The sequence below is a fragment of the Hippoglossus hippoglossus genome, chromosome 10 (assembly GCF_009819705.1).
Source record: "Hippoglossus hippoglossus isolate fHipHip1 chromosome 10, fHipHip1.pri, whole genome shotgun sequence".
Lineage (NCBI taxonomy): Eukaryota > Metazoa > Chordata > Actinopteri > Pleuronectiformes > Pleuronectidae > Hippoglossus > Hippoglossus hippoglossus.
In genome coordinates this window covers 602594-623789 of record NC_047160.1, presented here as the reverse complement: position 1 = coordinate 623789, position 21196 = coordinate 602594, and the positions used below count along the sequence as shown (strand labels likewise).

General features: G+C 42.1%; 1 protein-coding gene and 1 long non-coding RNA gene across 3 annotated transcripts in view; one reads left to right on the top strand and one right to left on the bottom strand.

Moving 5' to 3' along the window:
• Window positions 1-21196, bottom strand: part of rnf103 (ring finger protein 103) — a 33982-nt gene that overhangs the window by 8998 nt on the left and 3788 nt on the right. The window contains exons 2-3 of one of the 2 annotated variants that reach the window (XM_034598762.1): window positions 14093-14241; window positions 6986-7101 (exon numbers count right to left, since the gene is read on the bottom strand). In XM_034598762.1, the coding sequence (XP_034454653.1) occupies window positions 6986-7101; window positions 14093-14241 (265 nt within the window). Of the gene's footprint in view, window positions 1-6985; window positions 7102-13475; window positions 13957-14010; window positions 14242-21196 lie in introns of those variants that run through there. The other variant, XM_034598763.1, reaches the window with a different exon arrangement.
• On the top strand, window positions 3153-19799 carry LOC117769718. The gene is made up of 3 exons (XR_004615282.1): window positions 3153-3163; window positions 9285-9290; window positions 19662-19799. It is a non-coding gene; the product is annotated as an uncharacterized LOC117769718 (long non-coding RNA).

The following is a 21196-nucleotide window of genomic DNA, read 5'->3' as shown; positions in this document are numbered from 1 at the left end:
GGTGCGGGCCCGGATGCTGCGGTACCGTCGGCCAGACGGCAGCAGGCAAAACAGTTTATGGCTGGGGTGATAGGGGTCTTTGATGATCCGGTTGGTCTTCTTCCTACACCGCTGGGTGTAGAGGTCCTCCATGGATGGTAGCTCCGTCCTGGTGATGTGCTGGGCAGACTTCACCACCCTCTGTAAAGCCTTACGGTTCAGGGCGGTGCAGCTGCCATACCAGGCGGTGATGCAGCCAGTCAGGATACTCTCTATGGTGCACCTGTAGAAATTGCAGAGAATCCTGGCTTTCATGTTGAGCCTCCGCAGCCTGCGGAGGAAGAAGAGCCGCTGTCTGGCCGTCTTCCTGATGGAGTCTGTGTGGTGGGTCCAGGTCAGGTCATCACTGATGTGGACCCCGAGGAACCTGAAGCTGCTGACTCGCTCCACCGTAGTCCCGTTGATGGAGAGGGGGGGGCGTGTTCTACTCCTTGTCTCTTCCTGTAGTCCACGATCAGCTCCTTCGTTTTGCCGACGTTGAGATGGAGGTTGTTGTCCTGGCACCAAGATGTCAGGGCTCTGACCTCCTCTCTGTAGGCCTTCTCTTCGTCGCCGGTGATCAGGCCTATGACAGTCGTGTCATCAGCAAACTTAACGATGGTGTTGGAGTTGTGGGTGGCCACGCAGTCATGCGTGAACAGGGAGTACAGGAGAGGACTGAGCACGCAGCCCTGGGGGGCACCGGTGTTTAGAGTCAGGGTGGAGGATGTGGTGCTGCCTATCCGCACCGCCTGTGGTCTGCCCGTCAGGAAGTTCAGAATCCAATCATGGAGGGCGATGTTGAGCCCAAGGTCTCTGAGCTTGGTGACGAGCTTCAGGGGAACGATGGTGTTGAATGCTGAACTGTAGTCAATGAACAGCATTCTCACATATGTGTCCCTCTGGTCCAGGTGGGAGAGGGCAGTGTGAAGGGTGAGGGAGATGGCATCTGCAGTCGACCTATTTGGCCTGTAGGCAAACTGAAGAGCTCTTAATAATATGGCACCATTATACCTTAAAGAGCTGATAGTACCCAATCACCCCACTAGTACACTGCGCTCCCCGAATTCAAGCCTACTTGTCGTCCCTAAAGTCTCTAAAAGTAGAGTAGGAGCCAGAGCTTTCAGCTATCAAGCTCCTCTCCTGTGGAATCATCTCCCAGTTTCGGTTCGGGAGGCAGACACCATCTGTACGTTTAAGAGTAGGCTTAAAACCTTCCTTTACTATAAAGCTTATAGTTAGAGCTGGCTCAGTTCTGTCTTGGACCTGCTCTTAGTTATGCTGCTATAGGTCTAGGTTGTCGGGGGACACATGGAGTTTCTCTTTCCCCTTCTCCCTCTTTATCACATTAATGTCTCATCAATACTGTGGTTACAGAGGTGGCATGGAGAGCACCTTTACCGGTACAAGAGGATTAATCAGCGCAGCTGAGGGCTGTTAGCTGATTGATCCTCTGGTACAAAAGGCAGACACAGAGCTGGTGAAGAGAGAGACACATGGTGAGAGACACGGACATAGCTGAGCTGCAAAGCCGAGGTGCCAGCTGAAATAGCTGGCAAGTTTAAGTTAAGAGTTTTGTGAGGTTCTTTGTGTTATTAAAATGCTGAAAAGCAACCAGTTCGTCTCTGGCTGTGTGTGGGAGACCCCAGTGGCATTGTCGTTTGCCACAATGGAGGCCAACGTGGGGCTTCATGAAGCCAGAGATAAGGACTTGCAGGCAGAGATGGAGCTGGTACGAGTGGCAGATGAGTGCATGGCCATGTACAGGGAGCAGGCAGCGGAGAACAGAAGTTTATTTTTGGGACAAGGATATGTTTCAGAGCCCTGCCAAATACACTGGAGAAAAGATACTTCCCCTCGCTTCTTTCTCCATTGACTGCACCAGCTGTGCTGTGCTCAGCCAAAAAATTATTGGGCTGCAAAAAATAATGTCTGAACTTTACCAAATACAAGAAGATGAAAATATTTTCAAACACACATTGAACTCTTTAGCGTATTTCACCAGTGGCAAGACGTAAGGACACAATGTGATTTAGGAATGCATATTTAGATTTAACTATCCAATAGGATGCCAACATCTACATGTAACATAGAGTGACAGCAATTCTAGCCATTCATGGATGTGCTGTTGGAATGGGTGAAGCAAGTAGAGGAAGATATATGGGGATGCTGTGGGAGACATCTTCAGACTTGGTGGTGACAATTACTCATGTTACTCTGTAAACATTTGTATATTGTTGCACCTTCTGGTCTCCTTGATGCATCTAGCCCTATGAGACAAATTGTGATTTGTGAATATGGGCTATACAAATAAAATTCGATTGATTGATTGATCAAGTCTACATTAAAATCTTCTGCATAAGACATCAGCTGCTGCCTGAGTTCTCCTTTCACAAGCTTCCAGAAACGCAGGAGAAGTCAGCACCAGTATGTGGAGGTCCACAAGTCCTTCCAGAAGAGCACACAGCTCGGCGACTTTTACTTGCTCAGCCAGGAACTGTGTCTGGTCGTCGATTCAAGTGCTGCCTGAGGCTGACCAGTGGCCAGTTTGATCACCCCCTAGCTCAGAAGAGTGCAGGACCTGAGACTGGTGAGTAGTATTCTCAGCGCCGATTGGCTTTCACAACCCTAACCCCGAAAAACTTAACTCAATGCATTTCCTGAGACAAGACGCAAAATTCACGTGTATTTGCGTCTTTGCTTTGACTAGTGTTTTGTTTAAACGCAATATTAATTGCTTTTCTAGTCTACTGACCACTCAAAGCGCCTCGAAGTCACATTCATACAGCACTTTTTCTATCACATATCAATGGCACACTTTGTAATTTGAGGGTTCAGTGTCTTGCCTAAGGACACTTCTGCATGGAGTAGAAGGAATTGAACCTCTGATCTTCTAGTCAGTGGATGACCAGCTCTGCCTCCTAAGCCACAGCTTCTCATCTCCTCTCTTCCACTGGTTTCCCCTAGTGTTTCCACAATATATTAAAAGCAGTAACTGTAGTGACTTCAACTGTAGTTGCTTCTCTTATTTATGGAGAACAGGTGAATACTCACGGTTAATTCTCCTTTTCAATAAGTCACAAGTTAACAATCGGGTATAATATAAAAAGAAAATAACTTTTCTCTCTTTCCCACAAACACAACAGTTGCACCTTCTCCAATTCTTTATTACAGGTACACAAATCATATGTTAAGAAATCAGAAAAATAAAGAAACCCCTGCTCTCAAAATTGTTGCTACAGTTGTTGCCGCAAATATGGTGCAGAACACATTTACACACCTGTAACAAAGAATGTGAAGTCATGGACAAAATGTGCATATCCGCAAATCACTACATCCATCTATCACCTAATTCCAGATATGAATGAATGAAAGAATGAATGCCTGCCTTGAGAATCGTTCATCACTTTGCATCTGTATAGTTAAGAGGTCCAGGAAGTGCAGTGTCAAATTTGGTATGATTTGGACCCGTGATACGTTCAGTATAAATCAAATTTGAATAAACAGGCGACCAGCGATCTGTAGCTGCGGCAGTTAGGACTCATCAATGTAAGCAATGTTGTCTATCACAACAACAGCGTGTTCACAACAATGGGCAAATTACCAAAACGGCAACGAGAACTGATACTCCAGTTCGGGGATTCATGTACTATATTTGTTATTGGGTATATTTTTGTTTTATTCTAATATTTCTTTTCTATTCAACCATCTGCTTGTGTGTGGAATATCATGTTTTTATTGTGGGATGAGAAATCTAAGTCCACCCTCTGTTGGTGATGACCTAGAATGGTTTTGAAATGTGTGTGAGTGATGTCAGAGGGTGGCTCACCAATAAGTAAAGCTTTCCTTATGAGGATGCAAAGACTAACTTTTTACATTGGTTGCACTGGTGCGCATACATTTTTCATTTAGGTGCACCAGCACATTATTTAGGAGCACCAAAATTATATTATACCTTTTTTTGACAGTTTCCATATACATTAGTAATTTCTTAACTAGGTCTGGATATCATCACTGATTTCCAAAATCGATTTGATTCCGATTTACAAGGTCTTGATTCGATTAGCTGTCGATTCAGTTAAGGATATTTCATTGTACAATACTGATTTTGCTTGGATGAAAGAAATTCTCAGAGAACTAAAGCTGTGAACTGTGCAAGGAAACCTATAATTTGGTGCATTATTAAAAATATTAAGGTAGGCCAGACACGATAACAAATTTTGTCGAACGATATATTGTTTAAGAAATTATTGCGATTCATGATATTATTGTCATCATTTTAAAATCATTTTGTACCACTGATAATATTGATGATAAGATTATAGCATAATCATGCAAGTTAGAGTTGAGCCAAATACTCGGATGAAACAAGTATACAGTACGGATAATGTACTTTCACGAGCACGAGTACCAATCCGAGTAAATTGTGTCAATATCCGTACTCGTAATGAATGAAAATCCTCATTGGATAGCTGTGTCCACATCATTCCTTGATAGGCCAGCCACACACAGAGCTCTTCCCCTACACATAGCCTATATAAACTTCCCTCGTGCTGTGCCAGCAGCGCCACACAACACAATGATGTTGTTGTGACAGCCACTCTGTCCACAGGGATACTAACGTGTGACATCGTTATCTATGATCATATATTCTCAGCGTCCACTGGCCGAGCCACGGTGCGCAAAGCCCGGCGAGACGCACACGGAGCGAGCGCTCCTCTCTTTCACTCACTCACACACAAACCCACACCACATAATTAACATTGTGTTTTACTTTGTGTAGAAATAAAAAATACAGCACCCCCCCCCCAAAAAAAACTACGACAGGTAGTAAAAAAAGCCCTGTGATCAGTCACACACACACAAACAAATCTATAAAAAAGAAAATGTTGAGTATGAAAACCTGCATTTTACCTAATACTTCTTAATCATTGAAGTTTATAAAAAACTTGTTCTGAATAGTTCTCTTACGCCGGGTTCACACCGGACGCGGAAGCACCGCGCAGCGCCAAGAAAAGCCGGGTGCCTCCTTTCCGCCCCTCTGTTACTCAATTGTGCTGTTCACATCGGCTGCGATGCGCCGCGCAGAGGGCGTCAAGTCATTTTTTTTCGCTCGTCGCGCCAGGAAACACACTGAAAATGATTTTAAACGATATAAATGATCAAATATTCATCCTATACTTTAAATTCCCCTGCTGTTGTCCTGGAGTTTCAATTTCCCAGATTTTTTCCCCTCTCATTATTAAATTTCCCCATCTGCCCATCCACTACAAGCACACAAGCAGACAGACAGAGAGAGAAAGAGAGGGGTGGAGGCTATGAAGACCATCATTTACCCCCGAACCCCTACATTGAACGGGTTATATACAACAACAAGGGGAGAAAGCAGAATCGCGGGCTGACCGGCGTGGAGAAATGCGCGTCCGGTGTGAACAGCCAGGCGGCTGTGCGCTTGAGAATGGCGCGGTGCGGCGCTTCCGCGTCCGGTGTGAACCTGGCGTTACTCTTCTTATCAAAAACATTGATCTGAAGCTCAATTCTAAGGTTGTTCTGTAAATAGTTTTCTAGTAAACAATAAATATAGCAAATTCTGATCAACCTTTATCCATGTCAGTGTTAAAATACCAACTTTTGGTTAAATTCCGCCTTTGAGTACGGATACGGATACAGATCATTTTGTTGGTTGAACAGATACAGATAATGGTCTACTCGCTCATCCCTAATGCAAGTACACCCTTTTAAAGAGCAATGAATTCTTAAGAATATTCAGTCTGACATTTGTATAGTGCCAAATCATAATATACATTATGAGGAGAAAGTGGATATGATTTAGATGAGCTTTTAGGTTTGTATTGTATTAGGTTAGTTTTCCAGTGTTTCCTCTAGGAGTCCTCTGTGTGTGTGCATGCGTTATTGTTAAAGTGTAAAATGAGGGCAGGGCAGCAGGAGCGTTGAGGGAGCACACCCCGACAGGAGACTCTTTGACAGTACAAACACTGATACTGAAGCAGAAGCATTTTGCATTGGCTGTCGTTATATGTTCGACATATACTGCCTCCTTCATGTTAATGAGCGCTCCTCTCTGTGAGTGTGAGTGAGTGGCGGCAGCGCCAGCCCGGGGCCAGTGTGTGTGAGAGTTAGCTCCGCCTCGCTCCCAGACTCAGAGGAGGGGAGATGAGAGAGGAGACACGACTCGCTAAAATACACATAGACAGACAGCAAAATGTTAGGCGCACAGGTGTGACCAAGGAAAGTTGGTCACACAGAGCTAGTTCAAGATCCAGAGCCTACTAAAAACAAGAAAATTTAAAACTATGCCTTTTGAAAGGAATGGCTTGAGCAATTTCCATGGCTGTGCTATGAAAAAGCGACCAACTCGCTGCATAGCATTTACTGCAAAGAGTGCGGCCAAAGCATTGCGGGGAAAGATGCTTTTGCTGTTTCAACATCAACATTCAGAATTGAAACCCTAAAAAAGCACAACTTGTGCCGTGACAGGTGCAAGATGTGCTTTTTGTTGAGTGCTATTTGATTACAGTAAACATTTTTCTACACCTTTACTCCTTTTTACAATGATTTACATAATGGATTTACCTGTGTCTATGGGAAGCAACGCTGAAAATTAAATATTGGGTGCACCTAAAATAAGTGGTGGTGCACCTAAATGAAAAAGATAGGCGCACTAGTGCAACCAAGGAATAAGTTCACTCTGGAGCCCTGCTTTAGAGACTGAAAGCTGTTATAAAGGGACAAGGGACTGAACAGACATACGTACCTCTTCCATATAGTATGTAAATAACTTTGCAGTTTACTGAGGAGATCCCATTAATCTGGGAAATATCTCAAGCTTTATTAGGTCTGAGTCTAGGGTTGAGTTTATTAGTCTGACGTAAGTAAGCACATCATTTACATATTGCATCAGTCCATTCACATGGATAGTACTGTTGAGGAAGACCCTGCTGCTCACCTGTTGTCATTAGAGCAGTTGAAGGTTCCAGTTCTGATCCCAAACTGAGACACTCTCTGCACCATCTTACCCCAGTTGGACTTACTGAGCAGAGCCTCTCGGTCCTGGGCAATGACCTGCAGGTACAGTTGGGAACATGACAGGATCAGGTAATAAAAGACAAATCTGTCAATGAACATGAAATTACTTCTAAAAGAGCAAGTGGAAGCCCTACACTCTTTTTCTTTGTGTTTTCTTTGTACTTTTTTCATGCTTCAATTAATGAGAAAAGTGGGGAAAGATGAATGCATTCAACCCATCTTGTGTTGGGATCAAATAAGTTCTCTATCTCCCTTTCATTAATAAAATTACTCACAGGTTTTTACGCAGGTTTTGTGAGCAGTAAGTCTTTAGGAATTGTATTTGTATAGCACCAATTCATAACATACATTCTCTCAAGGCAACTTCACATTGTAATATCTAGACCTTAAAAATTATAGAGGAAGCCAACAGTTCTCACAATAAGCAAGTACTTATATATTTTATTTTATGAAAGGTCTGCTCTACAGGCATTTTATGAGGAGGGAAATACATTCAACACATCTGTTAGAGCTCAAGGATCTGAGATCAGACAGAACGGAGTGAGTTATGTCGTGGAGCCTATAATAGGAAGTGTAGAGGTTGTCCTCTAACCAGAAGGTCAGCAATTAAATCCCAGTGTTGCATTTAGATGCAATGTATGAATGTGTGTGAATGGCAAATACTGTACTGTAAAGTGCTTTGAGTGTTCATCAAGACTAGAAAAGTGCTATATAAAATGCACACATTTACTTTTTCCTAAGACCAAGACTATAATTTGGCCTGTAGATAGTGTAATGGAAAATTATATAATCATATGTATTATCTGTGCTTCTGCATGCTTACGTAACCACACTATTATCTCTGCTTATGCATATCATATGTGACCAGATGACAGTACCAGGTGTGACCTGACAAGATGTCTGTTGGTGACCTGCCTCATGGCAGATTTATCATGCCATATATCTACTAGATTTACCAGGTACCGGTCTCTGAGAGATCCAGACATCGGAGCCACTGGGAATCATTGTCTCCTTCAATCTTATCTTCTGGGGGTTCACTTCGTACTCCATTCGCACACACATACTTTATCTTTACACACACACACACACATCTGCTTCTTATGCAAATACATCACCTCTTTCTGCATAAAAGAGCACGCCCCAGATTGTCCCTTTGTTTTACCCATCTTCACATGTCCGCATGCTGAAAGATCTGTTTGACCTTCTTTGCCAAAGAATGAACGTGCACTTAAAAGACCATTATGGTCAGTGCTTTTTATGTCAGAAGTCTCGCAAAGTCAAATTTACTCCACAATGTCTTCAGGCCTGGACTATTATCAAACATTTCAGATTGATCTGGGACTGAGCTTCAACAGTTTTTGTTAATGGAATGTATGCAAATTAGCAACATTGCTGAACGCACAGTTTGATAGCAGCTTCTCAAGATTCAATCATCAAGGTCTAAAGAGTGAAGAGACTAAATATGAGAATGATCTGAATAACCTATTTAAAGGTAATATGTAAAAGAATACAGCCTTTAAACTTCCTGTAGCTAGTAGGTGGCACTATGTCTATGATTCAAAATTCTAATTTGCTTAGAGGGATAGTTCACCCAAAAATGAAAATATACTCATTATCTACTCACCTCTATGCCGATGGAGGGGTGGGTGAAGTGTTTGAGTCCACAAAACACTTTTGGAGTTTCAGGGGTAGGGCTGCACCTATCGATCAATTTTATCGATTAATCTAACGATAATTTTTTCGATCAATCGATTAATCTAACGATACATTTTTGGATTATTCTAACGATAATTTTTTTTTGCTCGACTAATATAATAATGAATTTATCATAATTAAAATTTCCTCAAGCAAAGGTCGGAAACGTGTTATGATTCAGTGTCATATATTTTGAAGTCTGGTTGTTGTATCAATGTCTGTATGAAGTTAAAAACTGAAATTAAATAAAGAAAGTACAATTCAATAGTATTTCAACAATGTTTATTATAAATTTTGACATTGAACTGGAGGGTACTCTTATAATAAAATCAATTTTCTTTTCTCATTTCAAGTGAAATAAGGTTTGCATTTAAAAACTAAATAAAGATATTTGAAAAAGGCATCTTATAATAAATTGCTTAATTTTAGAAAAAATAAATAAAAAGATGTAGTTTGAGTTTCCCCTTTTCTTTTCTTGGGTCCAGTCTGGACCCCGGCCCGCCTATAGGGGACTTATGCTTTAGATGATCGTGGGCAATGGTTTTCACTTCAGCTTGCTCTTCAGGTGAATCCATGCTTTGACTAGCTTTGACACCTGCCATACGATGCGTCGACACACCTTATGCAAATCAACATATTTACGTAATCGATGACTCGTGGATCACAGCGGGCATGGCAGGCTAAAAACGTGGCATAAATGTACTCATTTAAAGTCGAAATTTGTTTACAACACTGTTTACCCCTGAAACACCAAAAGTGTTTTGTGGACTCAAACACTTCGGCATAATGGTGAGTAGATAATGAGTGAATATTTATTTTTGGGTGAACTATCCCTTTAATATTTAAATGTATTAAGACTACTTCCAATACTAGGATAAAGTTGCCATGAAGTAGACATTTTGTGAGCATTTTTTCACAATGAAGCATCATTAAGGCTTTTCTTTTCAAATTTGAAGTGGATATGGTCAACCTGTAAACAGGGAGACATGTAACAGCTGTAATCTCCTGTTGTAACTAGGAGGCACTGTGATGGAGACTCAATATAGTCACACAGAATAAAAATGTGTAATGAAGTTTACTTAATAACTTCTTAGTTTATGCTTACAGCAGACATTTCAATCTAGGGTCCAGCTCAACATAAACATTATGGTGCACCCACTGTCTAGCATGTGAGCCCATTGTCTATTCATGTCTTGTAGAAGTGGATCCTGAGATCACCTGAATTCTATAGTGACCTTTTGCTCTACTCTGGTTTAACTGTGTTTGTCTTTTGTTTGACACAACACCCTCACCATACATGATACTATTTCCTCTCCAACACATTTAGGATGCAGCCTATCAGTCACACCTTATCAGACGATAAATTCCAGACACAGAACAATACATTCACACACCCCCCTCTGCGTGTTTTGGGGTCAGGAGCTAACCCACACAGAGAGACACTTAAATATGAGCACAGACACTTCACATTTCATCACACTTGCAACCTCAACCTTGCCTGTGTAATCCTTTCTGCAGAAAGCTTTTACAAATAGATTTACAAAGACAACTTGTCTCAGAACCTCATTTGTTGGTGAGGGGTATTCAGCTGCAACATGCAACTTCACCACTTTATGTCACTAAATTCTACACACTGCAACTTTAACATTGAAGGTCAAGACCTTAAAATTGTTTTATTGTCATATGGCATGATGATGTCCTGAAGCACTGGAAAAACTTCTAACCAGCTTGCATTGTTGGGCAGCTGTGGCTCAGGGATTAGGGCGGTAGTCCCAAATTGCCCCTTCTCATAGAGAAAAGTGCTGCTCACTGATCCACTCTATGAATGTGTGAATGTAATCAATGTCATCAAGACTATAAAAGCACTATATAAATACAGACCATTGAGTTAAGTCCAGCATACATTGTGTTTTGTCAGTGCTACGCAGAGCCCCACTAAATCTAAAACACCTAATCTTACAGTTTGATGGTCGTGATTAGGGTTGGGCTGATGGACGATACCATAGTCTACTGACGATGGCTGGCAGCCATCACGATGTTGAACAAATATCATGACACCCACCATCCTGTTTGACTCTGAAAGAGGGGTCCAGCCTGCTACACACAGACTATAATTCCAGTGTCTACTATAACATTGAATAATATATTCATTACTTGTTTGTGGGTTTTTCCCGCAGGGATCAACTTGAGCTGTAGAACTAATGAATATGTAGGATAGGCCACTTTACGGTGAGTCAGTCTGACACCCGGGCCACACTACCTGCAGATCGGCCACAGAACGGCTTGCTTTTCATTTTGGCGCCCATGTTGACAGATTAGAGCGGCCACACTGCCTGCAGTTCACCCCAGATTCAGATGCGGTTTGCGGTTCAACTGTCCTGCTCATCTAGAGATTTGAGGTCTGGTAAATTTTCTTATTCTCATTTACCAAATGCGGTTCACAGCAGAATACAAAGTAAAAATTATCTTTCAACACAGTTTAAATGTTTATCTGTTGAATGTGTCAAGCTATAAATGTTTGCAACACTTCCTGTACCCGTTTCAAAATAAAAGCACTCCAGCGTTTCGGTTGACTGAATCCAATTATTAGTATTAACAAGGCTTTGATTGTTATCGCAGGACCGGAAGATGTATGGCTTCATACTGTAGTGTCCTGGCACACATAAACAACTTTTATTCAAGGATATACAGTACTTGTACCAGCAGCTCCACTGCTGAACCACAGCAGACATGCTGTCAGTGTAAACAACAGACAACCGCGACATCCAGCAGAACCGAGGCACAGCTGTTCTCAGCACAACAGCAGCCAGTGTGGCCAGGGCGTGAGAGTGCAAAAATGTAGAATCAGTTTGTTCAAATTATTAGCCTATAATAGCTCCTTGCGCCTGATTTTTTACATAAGAATTGATTTCTAAATGCTGCTCGTTTGCCCCTGCTCCTCAGGGACAAAATTGACGATTAAAAATAACCTACAGAAGGAACTGTCCTCTTCTCTGCTATTCCTGTCTTTAACAAACAGCCTCCAAATTGTTATAGGGCTGGGCGACAAATTTAAATTTCAAATACGGCTTCCAACAATTATGAAAACAAAGTAATCAACATAAAACTATTATTATTATTTTGTTATGCAATGAGGCTCTATGTTGTTCACACAGGGAGCATTTCTGCTGCATGTCTGCAGCAGAGCTGCAATGTGAGGTTTCTGGTATAACGTCTGTATTTCCTCAAATAAAAGTTGGGCTATGTACTTAATGTCAGGATACTACAAGGGCACACTGCTGCAAAATTATTACCACCGCGGCTGCAGGATCAGGGCAGACGCACATTATATGCCTAGTATCCTTGGATCGTGCTGTATTACCCTGTCGCATGTCCTCCCCCCTCACTCACCCGCTGATTTGCACTCACTTTACATGTTAACAATAAACCCCATCACTACCCATAATTTATTAGGAACCCTACAGTAGTTGAAGTTTACTTGGTGTTTGTTTGATTCGCTCACGAGTTTGAGACACATATTTAAACACATTGGAAAAAAAGTTCCAACATTTTACGTGCATGCTGTTCACCTGCTACACACAACCACAACACACAAAGCCAGGACATCAGGTTAAAGTGACCTGAATGATCCAGATTTATTATCCGACATCATTGATTAAAGTAAAGAGCAACAGAGACGAGTGCACACACACACACTCTTGCAGACATGAGAGAAGTTATTTCCGCAGATTATGACACGACGCAGTGTTTTAACTTAATTGTTGCAGAAGAATTAATACCCTTTTTATCAATGAATATGAATTTAGCAGGTTATTATAAAGATCAGTTATACGTTTGAGTGCTTCAAAAAGAGCAGTCATACTGCGGAGGCACGGTTGAACCGTGCTGTTCACTCAGGTAGTGTACACAATCAAGTCTGTAAACATGGGCGCGTGATAAGTATTTTTGCCATAATCGAGCATCCCTAAACCATTATATTGATGTTATTAACACTTTTTCACAATGCCTCCCCCCAGGGTTCGTCCATTGCAAGGTTTCACTGCATAAATCATCATATGCCAACCCTAGACATGTCCTTTACAAATAGCATTTATGGTCCTTAATTACAGTGCCACCATCTCGCTAATTAGGCTCATGTTTCTTATGAAGTCTGTGCACATAATTTACAGTAAAGATTCATGTTTCTAGCTCACTCTGATAAAATTTGAGCCGAAGCAGCAGATTACAGATAATTATAAAAACACCCCAAAAAAATGTATTCTACCCCTTCGGAGAAGGAACCTTAATATAGCCACAAGCTACAATTCTGGGTTCAAGCAATTTTGTTCCCGACAGAAAAAAGGAGCTTGTCCAAAATTGGAAATTAAAGCCATGATCTTCAGGCTTCACACATCTGAAGTTCATTAGGTTTAATTCTGCTATCAATGTGTCGATAACAGCTAATTTTACACTTACACAACATCCATCCAATTGAAGGCTTGCCACTATGACTTATCTATTCATTACTCAACCAATGTTAATCCTTTTCTAACAAAACACTGAATAATGAATTTATCGGCGTACTGCATGCAGTTACAGAACATAAATTCCACAAACATATTTACTATATACTGTAAGGCCAATTATCTTATACACACGGTTCAACTTTGCTATGAAACATATTCTTTAACATATGAAACAAGCCCTTTTGAAGTTGACTGGTCAATGACATGAAAACCAAGTAAGATATTGTCAAGTTTAACACAACTTTTAATAAGCTTGTTTTAATAATAATACTAATAAAGAGCCAAAGCTCATGAGTTTGATAGGAAAGAAGGTACTTCAATAAGAAAGATAGCAGAGTTCGATGTGTTCAGTGTGAAACACAATAGTCATAAAAAGCCAATGCTCAAGATTTTGATAAGAAAGACGGTGGTGGTTTTCAATAGGAAATATTGTAGGGATCAATAAATGAAGACTGAAGAAGTGTTTAATGAAAAAGATGGTGGAGTTCAATAAGAGGGTAGAGCTCAATAAGAAAGAGGATTCAGTAAAGACTGCATGAAAATCCCAGGTGGTCTGGCTCACAGCATTAGAATGCTTGCACCCAATGGTGATGTGTTTGTACATAATCCTCCATAAAACCTGTGAACTTTCAGAGAGAAGAAGTTAAACAGAACATTATTAGAATGATCAGAATCAAGATATTAAGAGAGAAATCAGAGCAGAAGATATCCTGGGTCGTCTATTGATTAACAAGGTAAACATAGAGAGATTAAGATTCATTAGAGACAATCAGATTTCCTTATTTTTACATAGTCATGTCCACTTCATCATGCACCCATACTTTTACCTGAACCAGCCAGATCCCATCTTTAGTGTCTTCCACTAATTCATAGAAGTGCATCTCTCCACTGAAATGTGTGTTGCTGGGGTCTCCTGGCTCCGTCTGCTCCCTCTCTTTCTTGATGGCTGAGTACAGCTCCCCTTGTGTCAGCTCTCCTGTGGGGGGAGGGCTTAAGATTTATCTACCCATTTATATCAAAACTAAAAAGGCAATGCAAACCATTCTTCTTTGACTCCAATCAACTATTCATTTGATGTCATAAAAATGTACAGGTAGGTTGTCAATTTAGAAATTGAATCATTAAAAGACTTGAAATAAACATGGTTAAATTACAGTATCATTTATATATTATTTTACTATTTGTTGCTTCTGCAAAATTTCATTAGAAAGATCTTTTAACTGCGATCAATAACATTGTTCAAGATGTAAGATTTCATTAACAAAACAGTCCTAAAGTCAGTTCTGCCTGTTTCAACAAGTAAAATTTAAGATTATTTGAGATCCTTTAAGAATATATTCTGACCAGAATTGGTCTTGTTTGTAATTTTATTACATTTATTTATTATATTTGCATCCTAATATCTGTCATTGAAAAATGACTACAAACACACAGAGACATTACAAAGGGTCCCAGCCGTTATTGATGAGGCCAGCAGCAGTTGGGAAGAAACAGTTTTTGTGGAGTAAGGTTTTGGTCCTGATGGCCCGCAGCCTCCTGCCAGAGGGAAGTGGCTCTAAGAGTCCATGTCCTGGCCCGGTCCTTGGCAGTAGCGTACCATACGGTTATGGGTGAGGTGAGGATGGACTCAATGATGGCAGTGTAGGGGTTCACCATCATCGGCTTTGGCAGGTTGAACTTCTTCAGCTGCCGCAGGAATACATCCTCTGGTGTGCATTTTTTGGTAAGGGAGCCAATGTTCAGCTCCCACTTCAGGTCCTGGGGGATGAAGGTGCCCAGGAAGCAGAATGACTCCACGATGTCCACTGGAGAGTCACACAGGGTAATGGGGGCGGCCGTGACTTGGCTCTTCCTGAAGTCCACAGTCCTCTCCACTGTTTTGAGAGCGTTGAGCTCCAAGTTGTTGTCACTGCACCAGGTGACCAAGTGTTCAATCTCCCACCTGTTAAGCAGACTCGCCCCCACCAGAGATGAGTCCGATGAGGGTGGTGTCGTCTGCAAACGTCTGGAGCTTGATGGACTGGTGGGTGGAGGTGCAGCTGTTAGTGTACAGGAAGAAGAGCAGAGGAGAAAGAACAAGGCTTGGAGGGGTCCAGTGCTGATAGTCCTGGGGTCAGACATGCTGCCTCCTATCAGACAGGAAGTCTGTGATCTTCCTGCTGATGGAGTCAGGCAAGCTCAGCTGTGAGAGTCCACAAATAAAGAGGATCCTGGAGTAGGTTCCTGGGGAGTCTAGGTGCTGGAGGATGAAGTGTAGAGCCATGTTTACCGCATTGTCTACATATCTGTTGGCTTTGTAGGCGAACTGTAGAGGGATTCGCAGGGGGTTGCTGGTCCTTGATGTGGGACAGGACAAGGCATTCAAAAGACTTCATTACCACAGAAGTCAGGGTGATGGGTCTGTAGTCATTAAGTCCTGTGGTCCTTGTTTTTTGGGGGAAAGGGATGATGGTGGAGGATTTTAAGCAGGCCGGCACCTGACATGTCTCCAGTGAGGTGTTAAAAATGTCTGAACCCTGGAGACAGCTGATCGGCACTGTGCTTCAGGGTGGATGGGGAGACAGGTAGTCAGGTCCGGCTGCTTTTCGGGGGTTCTGTCTCCAGAAGAGCTTGTTAACGTCCCTCTCCAGGATGGAAAGGGTGATATTGTGTTAGGGTGGCACTGTGGTGGGCAGGTGTGGAGAGTCACAGACCCCTGCTGAGCTGATGGTATGTGATGGGATACAGCAGTCCTCACAGAAACTGATGTATGAAGTCACAGCCTGTGTATTTATCCAGACAGTTGGTAGCAGACCTGAAGACATCCCAGTCAGTGCAGTCCAAACACGCTTGAAGGTCTTCCACAGCCTCCCTGGTCCACTTCTTAGATGTCCTCACAACAGGTTTTGAGAGCTTTAATTTCTGCCTGTAGGCAGGACTACGGTGGACCATGACGTGGTCAGAGTGTCCCAGTGAAGCGCGGAGGACGGTGTGATAGGCACCACTGACTGTCGTGTAGCAGTGATCCAAAGTGTTCTCCTCTCTGGTCGGACATTTAATAAACTGTATTTGGGGAGTTTGTGGCTGAGATTTCCTTTGTTAAAATCGCAGAAGACAATAATCAAGGAGTCCGGGTAGACACACAGTATCTGGACGGGGAGTGTGCGCTGTGTGTCCTGCAAATGTGCCTGCGGTGGAATGTAAACACCAACCACAATGAATGAGGCGAACACAGGGAGAGGATAAGGGTTTGCAATTTATGAAGAAAATTTCCATAACAGGAGAACAGTGCTGCTGGATCACTATCACATCGTGACACCAGCTGTTGTTTGTATAGAAACAGATTCCTCCATCTTTCTTTTTGCTGGAGAGTTCCGTGTCCCGGTCCTCTTTGAACAGATCCACACAGCCACGTCGCCGTGAAACACAAGACAGAAGCTGAAAAAAGGTCTCTAGCCACCAGGAGCTGAAGTTGTTTTTGCTCAATGAAATATTCCCGGTCGCACGTCTCCTCCTGCGTTTCACTGAGTGAACAAAGGTGAGTGCACCTTTGACCAGAATGTCCAATAATTCCACGGATGAACACAAAAAATATTGAAATAGCTCGCTGGAGTTGTTCCCTTGATGTTCATGACCTCTTCTCTGGTGAAAGAGCTCCGTGTATCACAGCAGAAAACTGAGTTAACACACAAAACGAGACAAAAAGTGCGCACAAACCATAGATTGTATATAAAAGATGGACGTAGCTTCCGGCTCCAAAAGCCTATGCGGAAGTGCTTAAAAGTGTAATACCGGTAGAGATCCAGAAGGACTCTGGCTCAACTTGCTCCAAGAAAACTCTGGCTCCATAGACTGCCTTTCAAAAAACACCAATTTCTCCCATGAAAAACTTTTTTCCCTACCGGTGCTAATGGTCTCATTCGCTAGATACTGTCCTTCTTATCAAAGATCTCGTGGTCCATCTGAAGATAATCGTAATTAATTCGATATTAGAGTTTAAAAAGCTGTAGATTTAGGGGCGTGTGTGTTTGATTGACACACAGACTCCCGGAAATTGACAGGCAGCAGCTGCGACGGGCCACGCGAGAGAGACTCACCAGCGGAAAACTGGAGCTTTATTTACATCGTGTTCACTCACTTCTCTGACATTTACTCTGATTCTGTCGGTATCAGTTGCTGGAGAAGGTTTTTACACCGACACGTTTACTGTTAGTTTGTCTTTATTAGGGCCTGAGCACCATGTGAGGACCTTATTAATTTAGCTTCGGTTATTAGTTGTGAGTTCACCGGGCTTTACTGTTCTTTACTAACAGACCCAGAGGAGATGTCCGGTTTGTTCGGGGAGTAAACTCCTGTTTATTAACGTTTTACAGTCTTGTATCTTCACGTGTTCACTATGCTCCACAAAAGTGACTGTGTTTCTATGTGTTCTGAGAAGAGAAAACTGTTAGCATGGTAGGTACTGTCCCAGTGAGTGTGAATTAAGATGCTAACCCAGCTAGCTAGTTAGCCGATAGCTTTGCGATGCTGGGCCTACCAGTTCCTTCAGGGCAGCTAACCTGTGCTAACCAGGTGTTACAGTTACGCTCGATAAAAAGCAGGGCAGCTAACCTGTGTTAACCAGGTGTTACAGTTACGCTCGATAAAAAGCAGGGCAGCTAACCTGTGCTAACCAGGTGTTACAGTTACGCTCGATAAAAAGCAGGGCAGCTAACCTGTGCTAACCAGGTGTTACAGTTACGCTCGATAAAAAGCAGGGCACCCAACCTGTGTTAACCAGGTGTTAAAGTTACGCTCGATAAAAAGCAGGGCACCCAACCTGTGTTAACCAGGTGTTACAGTTACGCTCGATAAAAAGCAGGGCAGCTAACCTGTGCTAACCAGGTGTTACAGTTACGCTCGATAAAAAGCAGGGCACCCAACCTGTGTTAACCAGGTGTTACAGTTACGCTCGATAAAAAGCAGGGCAGCTAACCTGTGCTAACCAGGTGTTACAGTTACGCTCGATAAAAAGCAGGGCACCCAACCTGTGTTAACCAGGTGTTACAGTTACGCTCGATAAAAAGCAGGGCACCCAACCTGTGTTAACCAGGTGTTAAAGTTAAGCTCGATAAAAAGCAGGGCAGCTAACCTGTGTTAACCAGGTGTTAAAGGGGACATAGCATGCAAATTCCACTTTGTTAGTGCTTCTTCACGTTAATGTGGGTATCTGGCATGTCTACCAACCCAAAAACTATAGGAAAAAAACACTTGCGCGTTTTGTTATGGTTCCCCTAAGTCAGAAACGTCATGCTTGAGTGACTCGATTGAGCTTCCTGGGTTTTGTGTCGTAACAAGGCACTGGAAGTCTCCCTACATGGCCTTGGCCCACCTTCCCCGTCCCGTCCCCCCCCCCCCCCCGTCCCCCCACACTCGCTTCAGGGCAGCTAACCTGTGTTAACCAGGTGTTACAGTTACGCTCGATAAAAAGGTACATTCAAAAAGTCCATGAGGTCATGCAGATAGTTCAGTTTAACATCATGTTTAGGTAACTTCTTACATGTGATTAAACTATTAGCGATTAACTTTCTGTGTTTTGTTGTGATTACTGCTGTATGTCTATGTAAAAAGGTGTATTTTGTATTTTGTTGTTTGTAGTCATGTATTGAAGCTGTCAGATTATACTGTAGGAAAAACAGACAGTAAATTAATTACATTAGATTTTTGTGATTACATTCAGTTTTATGATTTCTCCTGGGCTGTGGTTGTTTGATTTCTTCGTGCCAGTGTCTTTATTTGTACTTAAATCAGATTATTTAATGCGGATGTGATAATGTCTGATTGTTACAAACTAACAGTGTTGTGCAAGTTCACACCTCTCATGAACTAGCTTTTCCACTTTACTCAGAGGCTGTGAATCTCCAACAATGTAGTCAATTACGAGTTTGTCTACCTGTTGCTGGGAAATCCTACCCTTGAAGGCTGCAGACAATGTGGTTTGGGTCATTTGGGGCTGTTGGCAGGGGGTCTTAGTCTTTTTTTGACTTTCAATTACTTGGAGATAACTTTTTAGGCTAGCTGGATGCTTCAGCTCCACATGCCATTTTAAATTAGATGCGGATGAGGTTGACGTCTGGACTTGCTTTTTCAGCGCAGGATGACACAATTTGCACAGAAAGGTTAGATTTTTACTGTCGGGATCTTTATCAGACAGTGTGTAAAAATCCCGCAAATAATAATAAGGTGCATCGAATGTAGTCGCTGAGTCTGCGTCTCTGCTTTCACTTGCCATTTTTATATGAGACCGAGAGCTGTTGTCTTGGAATACGTTGCTTGTTTGGACTACATGTGTGTGCGATGAATCATGGGTAACGTAGTGCGAAGTCGAGTTAGTTGGTTTAGGTCAGGCTACATCGCGGAAATTTTACGGGCACTGAGGCCACGACATGGTGCAAGCATTCGATTTAGACAGCGTCTCTCCTCAGGAGAAGGAAAACATTCCGTAACGTTTCAGCTAGACCTCAGATAATATGAACATGTTCACCGTTCAAATTCATTATTTGTCATTAAGTTGCGTTCTTTTGAACTCGTTGCACTCATGCACAACACTGCAAACTAATTCATTAATTATTTTTCTATCTCTCTGCTGACATGTTTTTGTTTTATTTTATTAACCCTAGAACACTAACGTTGGGTGATTTTTACCCGAGCGAGTGTGGTCACAGGATTTTCATTGTGTTGCTGCTGTCTGAGTGGCGTGCGTTATTGGGTAGCTTCAGTCTGCTCCCTGACGTTATAGAAGGTAGGCTAGTTTCCCTGCTCCCATCCCTGTTTTTTTCAATATGCACATGTTCGGGTGATTTCACCCGATGTTAGTGATAGAGGGTAAAATATTTTTCGAGTGGATTTCACCCGGCGTTAGTGTTTGTGTATTAAATCAGGCAATCTTATTACCTTTCAAGGGTAACAACGTTCAGGCCCGCCATATTTATTGCCCCATATCATGCACAGCTATCATCCTGTCACAGGCTTGGTGACTCTGGCATGCCATCAAGTGAGTAAAAGATAGCTACGGTTCGTTTAGGTTGGCAATCGTTAGCTACGCAGATTTCTTCTTTGATACTCGAGCTGTTATCTAATTTGCATGTAATCCTTATTTAGTGTAATGGTTATGAATAAATATCACTTAGTGGTAATTTCCAAGGGAATTCATTTGTTAAAAGGTTTTTTATAGTCAGCTCGTCATTTTTCTCCTCTCAAAAAATGCCATTTTTTGTTTATCTCTCCCAAAGTTGTCAGTGATGCAGGGAGACTGTGCCTTCACCGGACAAGGCTCACATGTCCCAGGAACGGGTGGACCGAAGAACAAGTTCCCAACTCCATTATTTATTTTTTTAGGAATTTTTCCCTAATTTTTCACTAACTTTAGAGCCTTTTTATAGGGTCCCCCCATGATACCTTTTTTTCGTTTTTTGAGACGTTGTATAGGGGGAAATAAAAGAAGAGTACTTCAATTTGCCATGTATTGTTGTACTTTAATATATTTTGATGAGAAGTATTTTTTATCGGGTATATTATATTGGGTAAAATATACCCGACGTTAGTGATGGTGTTACTAATTTTACGTTAGTGTTCTAATCATCCATGAATCTACCAGAGGCTGAAGGACTGAAGCTTGAGTTGATGACGATGACGTAAAACAACTGGCACTCATCCAACGATCAGATGACTTGTGTCAACAGAAGGAAGACCTCATGTATGGAGCAGCATATTTGGTGCCATTCTTCAGGATGTGTAGGAGTGAGACTGGATAACAACATCCTTAACTATTTAATGAGATATGATGTCAATAAACCACCTTCAGTTTCCTCTGAGATGACAGAACAACAGAACTTTGTATTTGATCTTTATTCTCAGATTCAGTCTCTTACCTTTTACTTATTTTCTGCTGTTTTTAGAGGTGGTAGTAACAA